Source organism: Cydia splendana, chromosome 8 (assembly GCF_910591565.1).
Source record: "Cydia splendana chromosome 8, ilCydSple1.2, whole genome shotgun sequence".
Classification (NCBI taxonomy): domain Eukaryota; kingdom Metazoa; phylum Arthropoda; class Insecta; order Lepidoptera; family Tortricidae; genus Cydia; species Cydia splendana.
The window spans coordinates 11,807,933-11,831,011 of NC_085967.1; the positions used below are offsets into that span (position 1 = coordinate 11,807,933).

Below are 23,079 nucleotides of genomic sequence, written 5' to 3' on the forward strand. Positions count from 1 at the left end.
CGACGAAATCGCGGAGTGAGCCACGCCTGCCGTGGACGAAGTCGCATCTGCGAGGCCCTTTTCTTTCACTGTGCCCGAAGGGGCCTCGCACGAGGCCACTTCGCCCACGCCTAGCTACGCCACTGTGTGGAGACCCAGGCAAGGAACCGTTGATTTATTCCCGACATGGACCAGCATGACCGAAACGTACAACGTTTGAACACGATAACAATATGGATTTTCCAATATAGAGCTAAAATATATAAAAGATAAACTAGAAAATGTTCGCTACGATATTCCCGTTAACATCCCAAACACATGGGAATGGTCAACCTTGAAATGGACCAAACAACATCATCAAAAGGATATATTCAGATAAAAGTAAAGGGAATATATTATTTATTTTGATTTTCAAATAGAGAAATGATAACCATTTTAATCTTCTTTCTAGTAGCAGGTAGTTACAAGATTTATTAAAGGCCTGTGCACACCGGGTCCGTGTGCGTAGACGTGCACGTGCGCGTTGTAATATACAGATCCTTTATGAGAGACGGCACACCGATTGCGTGACGAGCGGGGTTATTCCCACTAGTTACCACCAAGTTCTTACCAGTGCTAACTACTGGGAATTTTATTTCCCACCTTTTACCACTGGTAACTACTGGGAAAAAAATCCCAGTAGTATTGAACTGTAACAATATTTTGGTGGTAACTACTGGGAAAATAAATTCCCACCTTTTACCAGTGGAAACTACTGGGATTTACCACTGGTAAGAACTTGGTGGTAACTAGTGGGAATAACCCGACGAGCGTGCGCGTCTCAAACATTTTAGCGCACGCGCATGTGCACTTGTACGCACACGCAGCCGGTGTGCTTTGGCCTTTAAGGATTAGGATAATTAAGAGACATAATCTTTTATACTCTTTATTCTTAACAATTTCACCTAATATGAGTCAAATAACCTCACAGGTTTACCTAGTGCAGGCAGAAATTACATGGTACATACAGACAGATAATAAGACGGAGTTATTGTACTCGTAAAGAGCGCGTATTTCATTCGTGATAGTAAATGATCTCTTGTAAAGACTACAGCCTGGCAAAAAAGTAGAAATTAAAAAGTGGCAACACTGTAGTGTCGTCCCGTTCTCTTATATAAATTGATTTGAAAGGGACGACACTACAGTGTTGCCACTTTTTAATTTCTACTCTTTTTTGCCAGGTTCTATGTTATTATACTTATTATGTTGGTGACTGACCACATTTTATAGAAGTCAATTATATTGTTATAAACAAAAATGCTTATGTGGTAATTACATGTCATATGGGTAACTGAGTTTTGAATTTTTCTTGGTGAAATTTGATGTGACAATAAAAAGAGATATAACTTATATTTCCAATGTAGATCAGTACTGTCATCACGACAAAAAGTGCCGCTGCCGCGCATAAAGAATTTCTTCATTTTTCGAATTTTATACATGATACATCTCTATCGACGTTTGCATACTATATTATGTAGCCGTCGCGCATGGAGGACATTGATCACAGTTGAATGACTATTACTGAAACTCTTCGTGCACTGCGGCTACACTTATGCATGGACAGCAAGTAGCTATTGAAATACAAAATAATATAAACAACCTACTTAAACAAGTCCTTTAAATTATTTAACTCTCGGCAAAATAAAACCATAAATATAGTCGATTAGCGTCACGCACTATAATCTACCTAGACTTAGTTTACAGATTACAGCAAGTAATCTAATTCATATCTTATGAAGTGATTGTTTGGATCGTTTTGTATCCGCGGGTAGCCGGCCACGAGCGCGTCTTGGCCGCCGATGTACAGTGTGTTGTAGATCTTCCAGTAAACGTCGCGTACTTTTCTGGCTGGGTGGAACAAACCCTGGAAAAAACAATAGTATTTAGACTAGTGGCAGTTTTATGTAATTTTCTGATGATCACTTAGGGCCAGTTGCACCAACCACATTTGACAGACTGATCAACGTCAGCCGGCGCCCCCCGGCGCTTAACTTTGAAACTTTCCATACATAAAAATTTAGCGAACTCTTTAATGATACGAACAGTTTGGTGCAACCGACCCTTAATCTTGATATTACAAATATATCCACTTATGAATGAATTCGCTGTACGGTGGCAGAAACAGAGTAAAACCAATTTACTAAAAGCGTTAAGGGTTTAAGCTGAGTCCTGAACACGACCGAGCGGAGGCGACCAGAGAGGTTTCTGCGGCTCGGCGTCCATGTGAAACGAATGCAAACGTTTGCGAGCGGCCTCATTGCACACTATTCAAATATCTCGAAAGTTCGACGCCACGTACACGCCCTACGAACTCGCCGCTGGACTTTCGCCAGACCGTACTTACACTTATACAAAAACATGAGAAGTTTCCGATATTATTCCATGTGCCTTGAAAGTTTCCATCATCACTCACTTGTAACGCGTACTGCAGTATCTTGATGGGCCCGAGCGCGACGCGCATGCCCTCGACGGCGTCCATGAAGGCCTGCACGAGATGCGGCGACGTCTCGAAGATGTTGGGCCACACGTGGTTGAGCAGGTGCACCAGCGCGTCCTCGCACCCGAACCCGTACACGCCGAGCGCCATGTGCTTTATCGCCGCGCACGCCGTTTGTCTGTGCACTAGATCTCTGCAAAATAAAATTATACACGACGGTTATATATTCTCCAAAATTATACAGGTGGCAGGTGTGGATGTATAACTAAAGAAAAAGTAATCATAACAAAAGTATTGCAAAAAGCTTATTAACCATTTGAACAAGTTTCTTTCATATTTAAAATATCCACGCTTTACTGGCCATCGATAAAGTTCAATAAAGTAACGTACGTACGGTCTATACTTAGGGTCGGTTGCACCAAACTGTTCGTATCGTTAAAGAGTTCGCAAAATTTTTATGTATGGAAAGTTTCATAGTAAAGCGCCGGGGCGCGCCGGCTGACGTTGATCAGTCTGTCGAATGTGGTTGGTGCAACTGGCCCTTAGGGGCTATTCATAAATTACGTCATTTCAAATTAGGGGGGGGGGGTCTGGACATCGGATGACGGTAGCATGAAGTAGGAGGAAATGGGGTCATTTGAAGCATGATTTTTGGATGATTATAGGGGGGGGGGTCAAAAATCGTCAAAAATCGATGACGTAATTTATGGACAGCCCCTTAGTCCTAGATGTAACTAAAATGATACTATGAAATACCACGACCAAGAAGACTAATTTCAGCCTTATTTCAAACTAAGGAGAATATATATAATCAGCATAGTCAACAGGGCAAACGAGCCCGGGTCGATTTTTTTTATACCACATCGGTGGCAAACAAACATACGGCCCGCCTGATAGTAAGCAGTCACCGTAGCCTATAGACGCCTGCAACTCCAGATGTGTTACATGCGATTTAAGGCGTTATTAGCTTTCAGAGTTAATCTGATAGTAAACGTGAATACCAAGTATACCAACCTGTCCATGAGAGCATCTTCGAGCAACGGGCACACGGCGTAAATGTAATCCTTGCCCATTTCACCGATATACTCGAACAGGAACGACAAGGACTTTAGCACGCCGTTCTGCACGTTCAGCTCTGGTACCCGGTACTCGTTCATGAGAGCCGGCAATACTGTGAATGGTGAGCACGTCTCGGCGACGATTGCAATGGCGACTGTTGTGCACACTCTGAAATAAAAGTAACAATATGTTATTATGAATATCATATACACGATATTGATTTTTTTTTATAAACCTTTAATATGCATTATAAAACTTCGCATTTAAAATTGCTCAAGAACATCACAAAAATGGCTAAACTATTTTAGTATATTCCGTATGTTTCATTTTTGATTACCTGGCTGGCTGGTAAATGATAAGCAAACCATAAGATATGATAAGGAATATGTTTTCTCGCGAAAAAAATATATATATATTCCATTACGGAAAACCATCACATGATGGCCTCTGTTAAAAGGTTAAAATTAGTCCTATGACTAGCTAGTCATAAAAGGATCTCACCTGTTTTGTCGCTCCTGAACTTTTAAGTTGTTCAACAACGTCGCCAGCACGTCGTGAGGTCCAATAGCTTTGGCAATGTAACCGAAGGTGTTTACAGTGGCTCTCCTGATGGCTTTCTTGTGCGCCTTGAGAAGCTCCAACAGCTCGAAACATATTCTCATCCACTCTCTGGCCGAGACAAACTCTGGACCTCTGTCTGCGATTCGTCCGACTAGATCAATGCAATTCTCTTGTACTTTTTCGTGCCTGTGAAACAAAATAATCATTAAAATAACATTGACATGGAACATAGATATTAGATTATGCAAACATCAAACAGATACATACAGCTAAAAAATGGTTTAATAAGTTTTTTTGACAAAAATTTCATTTTTAATACAAGCCTTTATTGCTGACTGTAGTTTTCTTTCAACAAGTAACTAACACTCATCGAGACAATTCTAACAAACCAAAACATAATTAGGTAGTGTTTTATCACCAGTTCCTATTCCACCTCCTGTGTCCATCATTAAATCAGCTCAGCGATGATACCATCATATTGCATTGTCACCCAACTTACATATGCAAGTGTAGTTTTAACTCAATCGAATAATGGGAGCTTGCAAGACTTGACCCGAATATACATACAATAAATAAAGTTAAATAAAGGTTTGTAAAAAATCATTTAAAGAAAGTTCATGTCATCTAAATTATTCTTATGTACATTTTTTTATTTATTAACAAAATCTTCGAGCAACACGGAAGGGAGGCGGCATTCGCACTATTTCCCCTCTGCCGAGGTACAAGATTAGCGCGTCAATCTAATCTAGCGCGGGTAATAAAACTAGTTGCACTTGGATTTTTCACTAGACCGAGTCCAGACGCGCGCGTGAACTCTGCTGCACACTTCGAGCAACACCGGCTTCCGACACATCGGAAGGGAGGGGCCCAAGCGATATCTCACCGTACAAATCTTTCTGCCATTTTTCGCGGGGGGAAAGGTGCACACAGTCGCACTTCTCTCACACTTACATACAAATTCCAATCTGTAATGACGACACAAATACATAGAAAATAACACACGTCAAAGACAAATCTTGCAACCTCGATCTCTTTTTGTGTACGGACGAGTGACAAGTGTCACAACACGCACACTAACACATTTTCGTTGAAGTATGTTATTGTATTCTGAGAGATGAGAAGTCGGATTTGTCGCTCGACCGATCCGCAATTTGTACTGAGCGAGCAAAATCGATAAATCCAACAATTACATGAGACTAAAATATAATAATTGTGTTTGAATGTAATTAAACGTATGATATGTAAAAAAAATATTACATGTGAAATGTAACACTTTCTTTTTTTAAATTTGATGTCCTCTTATAACAAAAAACCGAGCAAACAGGCATTTTTGTGCAGCAGTGTTCACGCGCGGCGCGTCTGGACTAGGTCTAGTGCAAAATCCAAGTGCAACTAGTTTTATTACCCGCGCTAGATTAGATTGACGCGCTAATCTTGTACCTCGGCAGAGGGGAAATAGTGCGAATGCCGCCTCCCTTCCGTGTTGCTCGAAGGCTGCACAAAAATGCCTGTTTGCTCGGTTTTTTGTTATAAAAAGAGGTCGGGGACATCAAATTTACAAAAAGAAAGTGTTATATTTCACATGTAATATTTTTTTTTTTACATATCATACGTTTAATTACATTCAAACACAATTATTATATTTTAGTCTCATGTAATTGTTGGATTTATCGATTTTGCTCGCTCAGTACAAATTGCGGATCGGTCGAGCGACAAATCCGACTTCTCATCTCTCAGAATACAATAACATACTTCAACGAAAATGTGTTAGTGTGCATGTTGTGACACTTGTCACTACACAAAAAGAGATCGAGGTTTGCAAGATTTGTCTTTGACGTGTGTCATTTTCTATGTATTTGTGTCGTCATTACAGATTGGATTTTGTATGTAAGTGTGTGAGAAGTGCGACTGTGTGCACCTTTCCCCCCGCGAAAAATGGCAGAAAGATTTGTACGGTGAGATATCGCTTAGGCCCCTCCCTTCCAGCGAAATGCTATACATGGAAGTATTCTGTCCGCTCAATTATGACCCAACGCAAACTACCCCGCGATAGGCGGTACTTACAAACTGCTCGATTGGCAATCTCAGTACCACCGAGATGACAGTCAGTGACAAATGGCTAAATTGATTTATAAAAACAACGTTTTTTTCTAATTAAAAATATATTCATGTGTCGTGAAGTGGTGCAGAAGTTATTTTAGTTCATACCAAGGACAGTGGAATCACTTTTCACTTGTAGTAAACAGATAACTTCAGTAGAATTTGGAAAAAACATGACGATTTGTTTTCAATACTACCGTGCTAAGCTAAAACGTAACAACTGCATACGACTTTCATAACAACATACGACTTTTTAAATTGCGAGGATAATAGGGATGGTGTTATGCTAAATGAAGTAGACTATTTTATTAACTTGTGTTTGGTTTAGGTATTTTCTATATAATTATAAATGTAGTAATAAATTCCTTCTCACAGGTTTTTTTCTTCTTTTTTATTTCATGAGATGGAGCTATAAAAAAACTACCTAGTTATTTCAAATTAATAATCAAATTTGGTATTGTCATTTTACATTACTTTCCATTCAGATTCCCACAAGATGCTATTCGCAGAGAACTATGGAAAAAAGCTGTCCAATTAGAGACATGAAATTGAGTTGATGCCTGGCAAGATATCTAGAATATGTTCTATTCATGAGATATAACCCGTGAGATAATCATACCCGGTCTCCTATATGTAGATACATTTTTCCTATCATGCTTTCACTGAATTAATTTAACAAATACACACAATATCTGAAAATGTTGATCATTTGAATCCACCCTCTACTGTCACATATATGTAGGTTCTCTCTTTAGCCATTTCCGTCAGTAGAAAAGAGCGGCAAACATATTAACTCACATTATAGACGGGTCTAACGCGAATTATATTCAATTACCTTGATTTACCGACGTAAGTAAATCAGTTTCGTTTCGTATAATGTGAGTTAATATGTGTTCAAAACGCGAAAGTTTAAAATATTATAAGAGCGGCAAATTTAGAAAATGTAAGCGCGCGAACGGCTGTGGTCCTATACAAAATTATAATTTTGCACCTTTTTCTACTGACAAACTTGCTTGACCGGCTATATAGGTACATATAAAATATTCTGAATTGAAAGTGGGGATTTATTGTGACTCCGCCTGTTCAAATATTTTTGACCCGATTCGTGTACCCATGTAAATTTTGCAGACTGTATAGCCAGTCCGATTTCTAAGATCAAGTTCGCCATACATTTACTATGGCGTACTTGATCTTCGAAAAACGGACAGACTATACCTGAACGTGACTTCGCACTGCCATGCAGATTGATAATAAAATATACAAAATACTTATTATAGCGGAATACATTTATACAACAATGATATATTTAGTTATGTTGTTTTAGTCTGTCATGTCATAACAACATTTTAACTAGTTATCTTTTAATCTGCATTAAATTATTATACGTGAATTATTTGACTGGTTCTTCACTGTATGGCATAAACCTATCCCTGTCCAAGTCATATTCTAATCAAATATGAACCGCGAACTCTCAGCGGCCAGTACGTACAGCAAGAAGGTTATTAGCGGATTAATGTCGCTGATTGGTAGTTATTGACATTATATGCATTTCATCTACACTTAGCTATGTACCATTAGTGTAATAAAGATGACTCTTATTTTGTTTACCAGCTTTGATTACAGGCTCTGTAAACGCGTCGTCTTATTTGAATGTAGGCGTAATTGTGTATGTGTGCTAATTTGGCCCGAGAATTTGAACGGTAATGTTCCTAAAGGCGGTATCCATGGTTATGTATGATCGCAGCTCCCTTCCGATGTGTCGAAAGCCGGTGTTGCTCGAAGAACAAAATATAATGATATCCGTTTGAAAACTAGAATTCGTATTACTTAAATAGTTTGTATGTAATTAATTACCTGTTCTTCAAGATGGGCGTTAATCTCGGGAGTAGATCCTTGATCGGCGGCGTCATTTTGGTCATGCCGATAACGTTCACGATCGCCTTCAGCGCCCCCAGGATGGAACCCAGCACTTCCGGGTACTCTTCACCCAAATATTCGTAGAGTACAACTCCAAGATGACCCATCAATTTTTCCTATGAAGATAAATGGAAATTAATTAAAATTAATAATTATCAAAGACATATGTAACTTCGTATAAGATGAATAAAGTCTCAGTAAAAAACGTGCCTCGGAAATCAAGAAAAGTCATTCTTGGATAGATGGCGCACACACCTTTGGCCTATGCTCGGCTAGATGGCGTGACGACACCGTTTCATATTTAACAATTTTAACACATAGATATCAGTGAATGAACATGGGTCAAACTGATATAAAAATAATAAAATCATTCATCCATATATATACATTTTTTTTATAATTTTATACGTTTTCATTTTGAGTTTTAGTCGTCTGTCGATAGATGGCAGTAAATTTACTGTGACTACAAAATTTACTATGACAGGACCCCTCTATACTATCTATTCTCTTTGATAATTATAAAGCAATTTCATGTCCCCAGACATGTGTTCGCCTACTTATGTACAGACAAGGTGATATTTTGATGCCGCATTTATTTTTTAACAACTGTTCTCAGTAACATATATTTTCTATTGTTATTTTTACTTTCAGTTGATGGTTTTTATGTAGACCCACGCTTTTTACTTATTTTTTCCCCTACCACGGTGGTAATTTTTCCATGCAGCTGATAACAATTAATTTACTAACCAAACATAACTACGTACTTATTTAGTCTTCCTAACTTCCGACTGTTGATAGGTCTTATAAAAACCTGACTTTCTCAAGACTAATTACTTACCTCAGGCTCTTAGTATAATGTACCTATATAAAAACATAATAACTAGCGACGTACCTCCTGACACGTCTTCATGACTACGGCGATGCGCGAGATGAGGTCGGCGGCCTGCTGGCGCACCTTGGCCGACTTGTTGTTCATGCGCCACAGGATGATACCGCAGATCTGGGGTAAGTACGGCTTCACGCGCTTGCCCAGCTGGTTCACTATTGTGCCGAACCCGTTCAGCATTACCACATCCTGTGCAACAAAAATTGATGATAAAGCTTTCATCATTCGGTGAATCGTTTCTACATGTATTAGTTACTTAACACATTCAGTGTCGAAAACCCTACTATCGGGTATTTTATGATTTCGTTCCCAGGCCGGAAGACCCGATAGTCGGGATCGTGGTACTACTGCTTTATATGAAGAAATTGTTGTGGCCTGGCGCGGACGTCTTATTTGGCTGGGTGACAATGAATGTGTTTAATACGTTCGGGAGACGAATCTGCTTCAATACATCATGATAGCTATACGTAATGAACTTTCAATCAACAACCCGCTTAGCATGACTTACGTTGTCGCGCGCGACTCCATACTAGTAGTCGCACTTGATATGAATCCAGAGCGCAAATTATGCTAAGCAGTCAGATTATTAAGATTCTGTTTATCCAATTTACTTTATTTTTGAAGGATACGCAAGATTCACACAATCATCACTCTAAAGTGTTTGTGACTAATGTAGGTATTTTATTAACGATGCATTAAACAACGCAAGTTATTAAGAGCGCTCTTACAAGAAAAGTCGAAATAATGCAAAATTGATGATACTAGTCGACGAAATTCAGGACTTTGCGCTCATTATTAGAAACAATGAGTACTTGTTCCAGTAAAAGCGTCTTCTTATCTTTATAAATATCGTTGTAAATATTAGAAAAAGGACTTATTAAATTAGTAATGATTTTTTTTCTGATGGTCGTTTCCGAAAAACCCCGTGAAGCACTGAATGGCGAGCTCTTATTTGGAAATGTTGAGAATTTTACTCTGCTAAACCTGGCTATTTTGTATTACTAATACCCTGTACTTTAGGCATATCAAACTATATTTTTCCTACATACCTTTGAGAAAGAGAAAATCAAAGTAAAACGAACTCGATTTTCTCTCCGAAACAAGTGTCAATTCCTACGAAAATCTACTTAATATCGAAGTCATTTTCATACTCAAGCAATCTGCAACGTTTGCTTATACTGTTGGTATACATTAGTGTTTATGAAATTCTACTATAATTTTTTGGCAATTTTTTGAAAACTACTCTATATTACCGATGACGCGCGCTGCGCCAGCTCAGTGCCGCGGCAGAGCTTGTAGAGGCAGGACGTGTGTCGGTCGGCTCCGCACATTTTCAACGGCGACGACGAGGTTTTTTATCATTGTGTGCGGCGGGCGCCGTGTAAAACGCTATACTGTGTGCGTGTAAACCGCAACGAGAGACTTTGATCCTAGCACTGTTTTTATAGTATTATAATTTATAATGGTACAGTTTAATAAACTACCGGACAGGATTAAAAATATTTGAAACGACCTGACATTCTATATGTATTTATTTGACTCAAGATAGTACTCAGGGTCTGATGATGGAGCCGGAAGGTGGTCACCGGTACCAATCAACCATGCAACTAAACCACTTCGTGTTTAGGCTCGTTTTATTCATCTCAACAAGATCTTTGACACAAGATAGTACTCAGGGTCTGATGATGGAGCCGGAAGGTGGACACCGGTACCAATCAACCATGCAACTAAACCACTTCGTGTTTGGGCTCGTTTGATTCGGCTCAACAAGATCTTTGACTTAAGATAGTACTCAGGGTCTGATGATGGAGCCGGAAGGTGGTCACCAGTACCAATCAACAATGCAACTAAACCACTTCGTGTTTAGGCTCGTTTTATTCGTCTCAACAAGATCTTTGACTTAAGATAGTACTCAGGGTCTGATGATGGAGCCGGAAGGTGGTCACCGGTACCAATCAACCATGCAACTAAACCACTTCGTGTTTGGGCTCGTTTGATTCGTCTCAACAAGATCTTTGGCACAAGATAATACTCAGGGTCTGATGATGGAGCCGGAAGGTGGTCACCGGTACCAATCAACCATGCAACTAAACCACTTCGTGTTTAGGCTCGTTTGATTCGTCTCAACAAGATCTTTGACACAAGATAGTACTCAGGGTCTGATGATGGAGCCGGCAGGTGGTCACCGGTACCAATCAACCATGCCACTAAACCACTTCGTGTTTAGGCTCGTTTTATTCGTTTCTATAAGATCTTTGACACAAGATAGTACTCAGGGTCTGATGTTGGAGCCGGAAGGTGGTCACCGGTACCAATCAACCATGCAACTAAACCACTTCGTGTTTAGGCTCGTTTGATTCGTCTCAACAAGACCTTAGACACAAGATAGTACTCAGGATCTGATGATGGAGCTGGAAGGTGGCCACGGGTACCAGTCTACCATGTAACTGAACCACTTCGTGTTTGGGCTCGTTTGATTTGTCGCAACAAGATCTTTGACACAAGGTAGTACTGAGGGTCTGATGATAGATCCGGAAGGTGGTGACCGGTACCAATCAACCATGCAACTAAACCACTTCGTGTTTGGCTTCGTTCGATTCGTCGCAACAAAATCTTTGACACAAGTTAGTACTCAGGGTCTGATGATGGAGCTGGACTGTGGCCACGGGTACCAGTCTACCATGTAACTGAACCACTTCGTGTTTGGGCTCGTTTGATTTGTCGCAACAAGATCTTTGACACAAGGTAGTACTGAGGGTCTGATAATGGATCCGGAAGGTGGTCACCGGTACCAATCAACCATGCAACTAAACCACTTCGTGTTTGGCTTCGTTCGATTCGTCGCAACAAGATCTTTGACACAAGTTAGTACTCAGGGTCTGATGATGGAGCTGGACTGTGGCCACGAGTACCAGTCTACGATGTAACTGAACCACTTCGTGTTTGGGCTCGTTTGATTCCTCGCAATAAGATGTTTGAGACAAGATACTACTCAGGGTCTGATGATGGAGCTGATGATGATTGACAGGTACCCGTCGCCACCTTCGCGCTCCATCATCAGACCCTGAGTACTACCTTGTGTCAAAGATCTTGTTGAGATGAATAAAACGTGCCTAAACACGAAATGGTTTAGTTGCATGGTTGATTGGTACCGGTGACCACCTTCCGGCTCCAACATCAGACCCTGAGTACTATCTTGTGTCAAAGATCTTGTTGAAACGAATAAAACGAGCCTAAACACGAAGTGGTTTAGTTGCATGGTTGATTGGTACCGGTGACCACCTTCCAGCTCCATCATCAGACTCTGAGTATCACCTAGTGTCAAAGATCTTGTTGAGACGAATCAAACGATCCTAAACACGATGTGGTTTAGTTGCATGGTTGATTGGTAATGGTACCTTCCAGCTCCATCATCAGACCCTGAGTACTGTCTTGTCTCAAAGATCTTGTTGAGACGAATCAAACGAGCCCAAACACGATGTTGTTTAGTTACATGATAGACTGGTACCCGTAGCCACCTTCCAGCTCCATCATCAGACCCTGTGTATCTTCAGTGTCAAAGATCTTGTTGAGACGAATCAAACGAGCCTAATCATGTTACTACATGGTTGATTGGTATCCGTGACCACCTTAATCATCATCAGATCCTCAGTACCAGTTCGTTTTTAAACCCTCATTGATACAAACTTTACAACCTATAGGTACCAAATGCAATGACGAAACATGTAAATAAGCGAGTAGGTACCTATAATTTCTTTCGAGTAATATACCTTCATAAGTACGAGTATGGGGCTATTCATAAATTACGTCGTTTCAAATGGGAGGAGTGGGGGGGGGGGGGGGTCAAGGCTCAGAACCGGTTTTTTCTCCATATAAAAAATACCGGTACTTATTATTTCGTTCTTTTTCGTTCTTGCCTCCAATCAAGAAAAGAATATGACCTTACCTTAGGGGCTATTCATAAATTACGTCATTTCAAATTAGGGGGTGGGGGGTCTGGACATCGGATGATGGTAACATGACGTAGGAGGAAACAGATTCATCCGAAGCTTGATTTTTGGATGATTTGAGGGGGGGGGGGGGGGTCAAAAATCGTCAAAAATAGATGACGTAATTTATGAACAGCCCCTATGTACATTTGCACTGCATTTAGTATTTTCGTACTTACCAAATAACAGTTATAGAACTTTAAAAGTTAAGTACAGTTAGTGTTGTTATGGTTGATTTCAATATGCTTCGCGAAGGATCAAGAATGTTTAATCCATCATTGTAGTGCGAGTGTGGTAGAAGGGATCGGCGTACTGAGCTCGCACGGCCTGCCGCAGCGCGTAAAATACCTAAACTCGCTCAACGCCGAAATGTAATAGCGCTCTTAATTACCTCAGTGGTCTGTTCTTGGAAGGCATACAGGATGCCGTCAATAAGAGCCTCCTCGAGCTTGGAGTCGATGTCGGCGGCGCCCAGGTTGGCGAGGATCTTCTCGATAGACTCCATCACCATCTTACGGTATTGCTCGTTGTCGTCTTTGAGGTCGTCTACTATTCGGTTTATGATTTCTGAAGCGCCCACCTGTACAATCAAATAAATACAATTACACATTGACCTTTCGTATGTGGATAACTAAAAACATATAGAACAATCATCCTCCTAAGGCCCAAGGTCCTACCTATAGGACTTATTCAGTTCGATGAAATTTAAATCATATTCAATTAGAACAAAGTAGAATTTGCTTAACATTTCAAACAAAACAAAATCAACTCTATTCCCTACACTGTAGGTTCAAATTTCAGTAACAATTTTCATTTGCATAGCTGGGCCTTAGGAGGATTAAGAACAGTCATCCTTTAAAAATGCAAGAAATAAACTCAGACGAAAGGTAAATAATGAATATGAATGAAAGATTGAGTATTGAATGTTCCACTTTGTCCCCGAGGAAACTACAATGTTATTATTTAAATAGATGTGGGAATGAAATAGAATATTATGACCTTTATTTATTATTTTACATTTTATTTACTCTACCTTGAAAGACTTTACGCCTTAGTAACCTTTATGCAAAATGTCTAGGTGATTAAAAAGACATGAAAAACTGACCTTATTAGCAATTTCAACAGTAGTATCAACAAGCTGTCGGTAGTTACGCCTGTCGAGAGCCATACGATGGTTCCAGAAGTGCTTGAAGAAGTGTGGTAAGATTTCGTCCATAATGTATTGTGGTTCTACACCGTCGGTGCCGCAGCACTGTTTCACTACCTGAAATCATTTGTAAGTTATAGAGAAACAATATTTATAAAGCATAAAGATCATGATTTACATACATACATTGCGTTAATAATTTAGTAAGGTGATGGGGTGAGAGAAATATAGTTTTATTTTGCTTGGCGCAAGAAAAACAGTATGAGTACGAGGAACAAAGATTCCATACAAGTATTTTTCTTGCTCCGTAATGCAATACAATACAATCTCGTAATGCAATACAATACAACCTCGTAATGCAATACAATACAATCTCTTTCAATGGAGTTTCAACGTACCATAAATTTATTTTTGGTACAAAAGAAATTAAACATAATTGACTATACAATTAGATTCAAATTTCCCAATTAAACATTTTTAAAGGTACGAGCACAATTTTTTAGATCAACTGAAAGTGTAGTTGAAAAAGCATACCTTTAGTACAATCTTCTTCATTTCCTCATCAGGCGACTGGAACTCACGAATGAGAATCAACATCACTTCACGCGTGTAATAGTTGGCGTATTCGGCGTCCATCAAGGGGATGAGGTAACCGATGGCCTTGAGGAAGGCGGCCAGACCTTTGCCTCGGTGGGTGCGGATACCCTTCCACAGGGGCTTGAGGACAGAGTCGAAGGACTCGATACCGTACGGCGTGGCTGCCTCAGCCAAGGCGGCGCTCGCCAACGCAGTGATAGTACGGACTTTTTGTTGCTCGTCAACCAGACCTAAATGATACAATATGGGTAAATTATTGCTTATTCACAATAATCATAAAACCAGATTTTTTTAAATGCATGGTCTGGGCAAACGTGTAGTCGGACAAAAACAATCGAACTCTTTCAATTTAACACTGAAAGTAACAACAATTTCATACAATGTGACAAGTATCATTTAGCGCCACTTACATCATTCCACTAACCCAGGTTAAGGTTAAACCTAGAGTTACAATGGTTACCAGTACAATTTGACACTGGGTTAACGGTTTAACCGCTTAACCCCAGGTTAGTGGGATGGTACAAGTGGGTCTTAGTATGAGACATTTAGTGCACCGAGTACAAATGAAAAACTTCGACTTTTATTTTTCACATTTGTAAATCGTAATGCTATAACGCAACTGCGTTTTCAGGATTTCAGGATCAACTGATCCTGAAATCCTCATAAAAATGGGATAAAAAGTACAATCAAGATGCATGAGTGAGGTATTGCTTGTGCTTAAAAGTAGTAACTCACCATGTTCAATAATTTCAACAAGCGATTTAAGATGTGGTAATATGGCACACCCCATCAGAATGGCGATCTGTTGCACAATCTTTATACCAGTGTGGCGCGCCTGCCATGATTTCTTTGATCGACACACAGCCTTCAAGAAGGGCAGTAGAGAAGGTATACCTGTAATTTTTAATAAAACAGTTAAAAAATATTAAAATGTTGAATTAAAATTATGACATGCAACTCCTTCCAATCTGTTTGAACGCAGTGCCCACATGACAAGCCTGAAGCACAATCTCTACTCTACAAAGATTCTTCTGTCAAAAACAAAGTCTGCGTCTTGCACGGGACTTACGATACGGCGGAAGAAAATATGGACGTTTTTTCATGGCCGCCGGCATCATTAACGGGACAACAATAAAATTACACGCGTGCGATAGAGATAGGGAATGTCAGGTCAATGTACGAAATTCTTCGTTCTTAACGTCCTTACTTTATATGAAGTATATTCTTAGATCACAGACCTCCAACAAGATGGGAGGATGATATTAAAAAGATAGCAGGAGGAGAGAAGCAGCAAATCGGGCTGCTTGGAGGAGATTTGGAGAGGCGTATGCCCAACAGTGGGCGCATACTCGCTGAGGAAGAAGAGAAGAGATATTCTTACCCAAAGCAGAAGCAACGACGGCGAAAGCCCTGGCGGTAGTGTTTCTCACGTATTCATCAATGTTGTCGATATCAGGTCGCATGGTGGAAATCATGGTGGCTAGACCAGCGGCCTTGGCCAAGTTAGAGATGATCTCACGACCTTCCACACGCGCGTAGTAATCTTCATCGATGAGAAGAGGTTCTATCACGACCAAAATCTGAAATTATACGTATTTTATTTTATAAAACAAAACAACAGCATATATGATCGGCTAAAGTCGCGAATTTCAGGAGACAACGGCTTAAGTTACAAATCCCTTAACTCTGTTTGATGGAGATACTAGTTTTTAGCTAAAGATATATGGCGATTTTTGTTAATTACTATAGGTGCTTTACTTATCTCTGTATCTTTAGGTATTTAAATAAAAGTAAACAATATCTACCCTCAAATGGCTCGTTAAGCCAGTTGAGGGTAGATGGAAACATTACATGATTAAATAATGTAGGTTAAAGTCAGGTCGTTCAGTGACAGATTCAGGCGGATTTGTAATTGGTCGTTTAATCAATAAATGTAATAACTACCCGAAAATTTACATATTGTTTGTTTGCTTTTATTTAAATACCTAAAGATACAGACATAGTTAGCATACAATTTTGTGGCTATACATATTGTATATTTTCATTGCAGCAAGCTTTATCTCCAATTTCAGCTTAATTAGGCATCTTCTTTGTAATTCGCTGAAAGGCAGACCAGACGCACATCGTTACAGATAAAGAAACAAATGATAACATTACAAACCTTGTGCACATAAGGGCGCACCAAGTCGTCAAGTTTGTACAGGATCCTGTCAATAACTTTCACCAACAGATGGCGCTCCTGATCCTCGAGCGTGGGGCTCATGAGCAACGGCAGGATTTGGTTGAACAGCGGACCTGCACCGAACTCGCGCGCCTTGTCTGTGATCTGGCGGAGCGCTGCTTTGCACATAGGCGGGGTCCCGTTCTGAAATAAATAGTTGTGGTTTTATTTGTTTTAGTTTTTTTTTATCAAATTTATAAATCGGAAATCTACCGGTGTACACCCTATACTAAAAGAGTTAATAATGCAAGTGTCGCCTGAATGTTTACCTTGATTTTAAGCAAGAGTTTCATGATCTTCCTTTCTTTGAGTTCCTCGGGCGAGAGCGTCTCCTCGTCGACGTCAATGAGCAGTTTGTCAAAGTACTGAGCGTCCTCCGGCTTCATGAAGGGCAGTTGCTGGCTCCCCTTAGGCTGCGGGTCCAGCAGGCGCGCGGCCGCCGCGGCCGACCCGCCCACATCCTCCGTCTGCATGAAAAAGCCGATTGGGGTACCAGCCAAGGGGGTAGGTGTTGCGGTCAGCTTACGAGCCGGCGTCCGAATCGGAACATAACCTGGGCGACAACATAACAAATTAACGAGTCGGTCGAGAGCCATTGGACGATTAGCGGATGTACGCGAGTGCGACGTGGTGCTAATGTAACAATGCTAGCAGTGAGTGCCGTCTCGGCGCGGCCGGCGTGACTTCAGGCGACGGCGACTATCCAAATTGAGTTTAGTTATTGATTTATCAGGTTTTCACGTCTCACGCGGCCGCCTCGACGTGGCAAAACTAGAAAGGCAAATGCAGTTTCCATTCCTTCCATCCTCGCTCCCCGCAGTCGCACCGGCGTGACATTCGCATAAAAAACAATATAACATGCACAGTATAACTGAAACTAATATAAGCAATTCATTTCATTGTTAAAGCAAAATCTGGCAGTCCAACGGCATGAGACCATAAAGTCCTATTGTCATCAATCATCTGAAAGAAAAATTGAGTATTAAATAGAATATTCTGTCTGTTTTAAATTCAACAACACATGTATTTTTTAAATGTAATTACGATGGTCGTTTTCCACGTGTAGATGGCTTTGTTTAATACATGTGTCCTGAAACTAAAGCGGGAATTAATTTTACTACTGTGTTCGCCTTAAAAACGCCTCAATTTCGTTTGATCAAGTATTGTTAAGACAACATTGTAAAAAAAAAACAGAAATAAAGAAAGGGGTGGGCAGGTTATGTACGTACCGGCAGGCGGCGGCAAAACCTTGTACCCTGGTGGGAACATGGAATCTAGTTCTTCGTCGGTGTAGGGACGGTTGCGTTCGTCTATTTCTTTCTCCCAGCGGTAAGCTTGCAGCTGTTCCGGAGTCATGGCCGCCACGTGCCCTGGCGTCGGCGTGGCCATGGCCATGGCTTTCATTCCCACTGGTGTTGACTAAAAGAATACAACCATATTAATATATTTCCACATCTGAGTTATGCATGTCTATCTTTGAGCATGTAAAGATAGTGTTAGCCTCAAATGAGAGAACGGCATACTTAAACACAAGATCACTGTTTGTAGATGTGCATATTGATATTACAAATAATCCAAAGAGGTAATTTATAGTGTTTTTGGTACGTCAGCTCTAGTGGAGGTGGAGGATTAACGGAGTGCTTCTGAAAAAGATGTTTTGGTGTGTACTTACTCCTCCAGGTGTAAAGACGGGCGTGTGCGGAGTGGATGGCGTGGCGTGTCCGGGCGTATGGCTCGGCGTGGCGTGGCTGGGCGTGGCGTGGCTTGGCGTGGGCGTGGCGGGTGCGGGCGTGGCGCCCGGCGTCTCGTCCCAGCGCGAGCGCCGCTTGGTGCCCGGGGTGGGAGTCTCTTGGATGGTGTCCACGCCGGCGCCCCGGTCCGTGCGAGGAGTCTCGGCCCAACCGCTGTTGTGCCCGGGAGTTTCTGTAGGGAAAATAATAAACGCAAAAGGTGTGTAAACGTTTCGGGCTTATAAGCACGTGTACATGGGCCTTAGAGCATTTAGTAACTGGAGACGCCTTGTCAGTCATTTTCTGTACGAAACGGTCAGCCGCTTTTTGCGGGGGAGGGGCACGTCAAATATATGTATGGCTATTTATGGCGTCGCGCGTGTTCGCACGCATTTAAGCGTCAACTTGCAGTTAATAGTATGGATTTTTGGCGCGCCGCCGCGGTTGTAACCGTCACAGCGTGTATGTGCCTTTAGATGTTTGTAGCTTTTAGCCACACAAAGTAAAGAAATCTACGTATTATGGTGTAACAAACTTATAGTCGCTTGGGAGAAAAAAAACACAGACTTCAGCGTAAACTAAAATGACGATATGTAACTCTATTAGTATCACCTCTGTCCGTTTTGGGCGTCTCATCCCAGCGGTTCCGCCTGGAGGCGTGCTGGGCCGGGGTCTCGCGGCCCGGCGTGGCGTGTCCGGGCGTGATGTGTCCGGGCGTGGCGTCCCACACGCGCGCGGACGGCGTGGCGCCGGGCGTCTCGCCGCCCCGACCTGCGGCGCCGGGTGTTTCCTCCCATGCGCCTCTCTAAAATAACAATTAGTTTAAGACCTAAAAAAACGCCTGTAATCGATTTAATCATCAATCCCATAAGTTTTGTAAGGAGTTTAATGGGTTATGAATTCTTGTTAATAGTGTTGTCATTGTTATATAAAATGTGTTATGTTTTTTTTTCTATAAAGTAAATACTTCTTACAAGAACAACTGAATTAATAATTACTGCAACATTTTGTGTTAAAACACTTCAAATCTTATTTACTGATTTATTCAGCAATATCTGGGAGATCCAGCTTTGCTCGGAAAACATATAAAAACTCAAAAATGCGCGTTTTCCCAGAGATAAGACCTAGCTAGGTCGATTTATCGCCCCCGAAAACCCCCATATAGCCGTTTCAGATATCTCCGAAATATATATATGTATAAATAAACAAGAATTGCTTGTTTAAAGGTATTAGATATATAATGCCAATATTATCTCCTTATATCTATATAGGTTTTAATTTTATTGCAAAATGTAGACGATGAAATAAAGGGGAATTTCGTAGTATAGCAGTGTAACGGTAGCACCGCCGGCAGTTCGCACGGAATGCCGGCGTCGAGCGAGCTTCGAAGTCGATGGGTGCATCGGAATGCTTCGTTACTGCTCGCCGCAAAGCCTCGGATTTTTGCTTGTTGCACTCCTGAAATGCTAATCCTGGCGAATATTCTTCATGTTTCGACACTACATGTTCAGAATAAGAAATTACATTTATGTTAATCATATTTATATGTTTAGTCAGGTGCATTCAGTTACCTCATTATCCCATGACGGCGTAGCTTGCGAGCTTGGAGTAGTAGATATAGGTTTCTTCACCGAGGGAGTGTCTCCAGAGCTCTGATCCCAACGACCTTTGCGTTTAGCCCCAGCTTTAACTGCTTCTCCATTTGATTGTGCAACTGGCTTAAGAGTTCCCTCTCTTGCCCTTTCAAGCAGCTTTTTTCGTAACTGCAAACAAATTATATTGTGTTTTCAATCTACTAGACAAAATATAAAATATTGAAATTTAAACTTACAAAAATGTATTTCTTACCTCAGTTTCCTCAGCGCGCAAATACTGTTCTTTCATAATTTCAGTATATGTTCTGGATCCAACATCAGGTGTTTTTCCACCTAAAATTCAGTCACATTGTAAGTATTTGCAGTAATAATTAATAATTTCTTATCAACACTAATATTACAAAAAAGAGTGCAAGTCTTTTTTTTTTCTTCATGCTAAAGACACTAAGCCAATCCAGGCAGACAGGAACTGTATAATTAATAAGTTCTTGTTGACGATTGTATGGAAAGTAATTTAAACATTAATTACAAAATTATTATACCTTCAGCAAAAGGATCCATACGCTCCGGAGAAATGATCATCCTACGCCTTTTTTGCCTGTACTCATCTTCCCTGTCTGCAATGGTTGGGCGGCGTTTATCTGCAAATGGGTCATAGTCCTTGTCACTCTGAAAACATCAAAACAAACAGATATTTATTTGAATATTAATATTTTTTGCAATATTCTAATATAAAAATTATTCTGATTTAATTTTTACAAGCCACAGATGGACATTGTGGTTTTAAAACAAATGAAATGAACTGCTTAAATGTTATTCCTAAGTTTACCTTTGATTACTATTTTACACCAAAATTAGAGGTTAGAAAGGGTTTGATTTTTAACATTTGCTTGCCATAAGATAAGTAGTCTGTTATTGTAAGTTTGATATTGAATGGTTACAATATTTTATCCTTAAGATATTTATGTATTAACTTAGTAACAATAGCAACCTCTTGCAGTAATGTGATTAGATAAATAGCATAGCACACCTTTTCCAGCCTTTTGAAAGGGCTTCAAACTACTCTGGGAAAATGTAGAGATGGTAGCTCTAGTTAGACTAAGTTTAAAAAAGAAAGTATATGTTGAGAAAGCACAAGCAGTTTTCTTCATAATTTACAACTTATCAATATAAATGTATGTATGTTGCACTTACCTGTGCAATATCATTCAATAAGGAAGCTGGTGCTGTGTATCCTGGTCTTTTCTGGGATATGGGAACATTCTCCACATCCTCGTCTTCCACTTCATCATTGGCCGCAATGGAAGTTACATATCCATCATATCTTGACTTGCCACCCTGGCCCTGGCTATCATAAATATCACTGTCATAGTATGTTTCACCAAGGGAAACACCTTTATTGTTACCATTTTCTGATTGAATTTCTTTCTTTTTTGATTGAATTTCTTTTATTTGAGCTTCAATCGCTGTAAAAAAAGGATTATAAAATTATAGTGTCCGAAAAAATGTGGTGTTGACAAAGTATTTGTCAACCATGCATTTATATTTTACATAGGTTACATATAGGCTTTGTATTAATGTAATACTTGTATCCCTCAACATGATATACCTAATAGTCCAATCTAATAAAGAACGGGATTGATTAAAACCAATTTTACCACCGAGTAGTACAAAATTAGTTATTTCAGGCAGGTTCGAAAGGGAGTTCCACACATTCACTGTTTATAAATTGGGTATATCAACAACCAGTCGCAAAAATATTTATATCTCGTTTTTAGCAGCACATTTTGCTCTAATGTAAATATAAAAAATACAGAAATATATTATAAATAAAGCAAAGGTGGCAAAAATGGCTGGTTGTGGTTTCACAGCAATCATTGACTTACCTTCGTGAGTCCTCGGTATTTTCTCCATGATTTCTCATGGAGATTATTCTACACAAATATTTCCAAATCAGAACAATTGCTACAAAATAATAACGATTCACACATAAACTCAACACGTTCTAAATTTTATTATACCGATCGAGACGCGTATCGTGTAGCCACAGATAAAGAATATCGAATCGTATCGTGTATTTGTCATACACTGAAAAAGTGGCAATAACTTAAAAAAAAACGGTAGTGCCAACATAGACTACTCACGCCCACTGCCCGGTCTGTTTGTCTTCGCTTGATTTTTGAACGCATCCTACAGCCCCTGCTACACGGCAGCCGACAAGCCCCCAAACCGCGTGGCCTTGGTCTGTCCCGGACCGTGTAGACAGTTGTTACCAACAAAATTTCGTTTGACCTCCGGACGCCCTTGGCATGCGAGCGCGCGCCAGCGACCGCGGTCTGAGCGGTCGGTCCGGAACCGTGTAGTCGCCCGACGCCGACCGCACTAGGCCATTTCGCTTGAAGGACGCACCGTGTGCGCTCGTGTGGTTAATAGCCATGCCATGGGTACTCAGTAGCATTTCTAATAATTCATCAAATACTTTCCTCTTCATTCTCAGAAAGTTATGTATGTCCCCGTAGCGTAGAGTCCAGCGAATTCATTACGTTGAAATGACTCAACAAATGCCGTTTTTTGAGCCAGCGTTTCATTCATATACCCTTTTCTTTTTTTACAAACTTTTTATTAACTTGCAATATACCTAATGTATGTAAATATGTTTTTATGGGTCAAATCTTGCAAGTTAAATTAGACCCACTTTCTAGTTTCCGATGGAGCTGAAAATTTGCATACGTATATAAGTCGGGTGACAATGCATTATTATGGTACCATAGAGCTGATCTGATGATGGAAACAGGAGGTGGCCATAGGAACCCTGTGATAGA

General features: G+C 40.4%; 1 protein-coding gene across 1 annotated transcript; it reads right to left on the reverse strand.

Annotated features, from left to right (window-relative positions):
• Positions 1-890: 890 nt before the first annotated feature.
• On the reverse strand, positions 891-22,295 carry LOC134793113 (splicing factor 3B subunit 1). Its single transcript, XM_063764648.1, has 21 exons — positions 22,144-22,295; positions 21,452-21,723; positions 20,800-20,926; positions 20,511-20,590; positions 20,234-20,425; positions 19,275-19,467; positions 18,605-18,855; positions 18,162-18,351; positions 17,202-17,485; positions 16,873-17,076; positions 16,093-16,291; positions 15,447-15,605; positions 14,649-14,941; positions 14,073-14,231; positions 13,359-13,547; positions 8,985-9,167; positions 8,030-8,208; positions 4,016-4,261; positions 3,470-3,682; positions 2,432-2,648; positions 891-1,882 (listed from the first exon to the last, which is right to left on the reverse strand). Exons 1-21 carry the CDS (start codon positions 22,169-22,171, stop codon positions 1,724-1,726), a joined length of 4,017 nt encoding a protein of 1,338 aa, XP_063620718.1. The 5' UTR covers positions 22,172-22,295; the 3' UTR covers positions 891-1,723.
• Between the last annotated feature and the right edge of the window lie 784 nt (positions 22,296-23,079).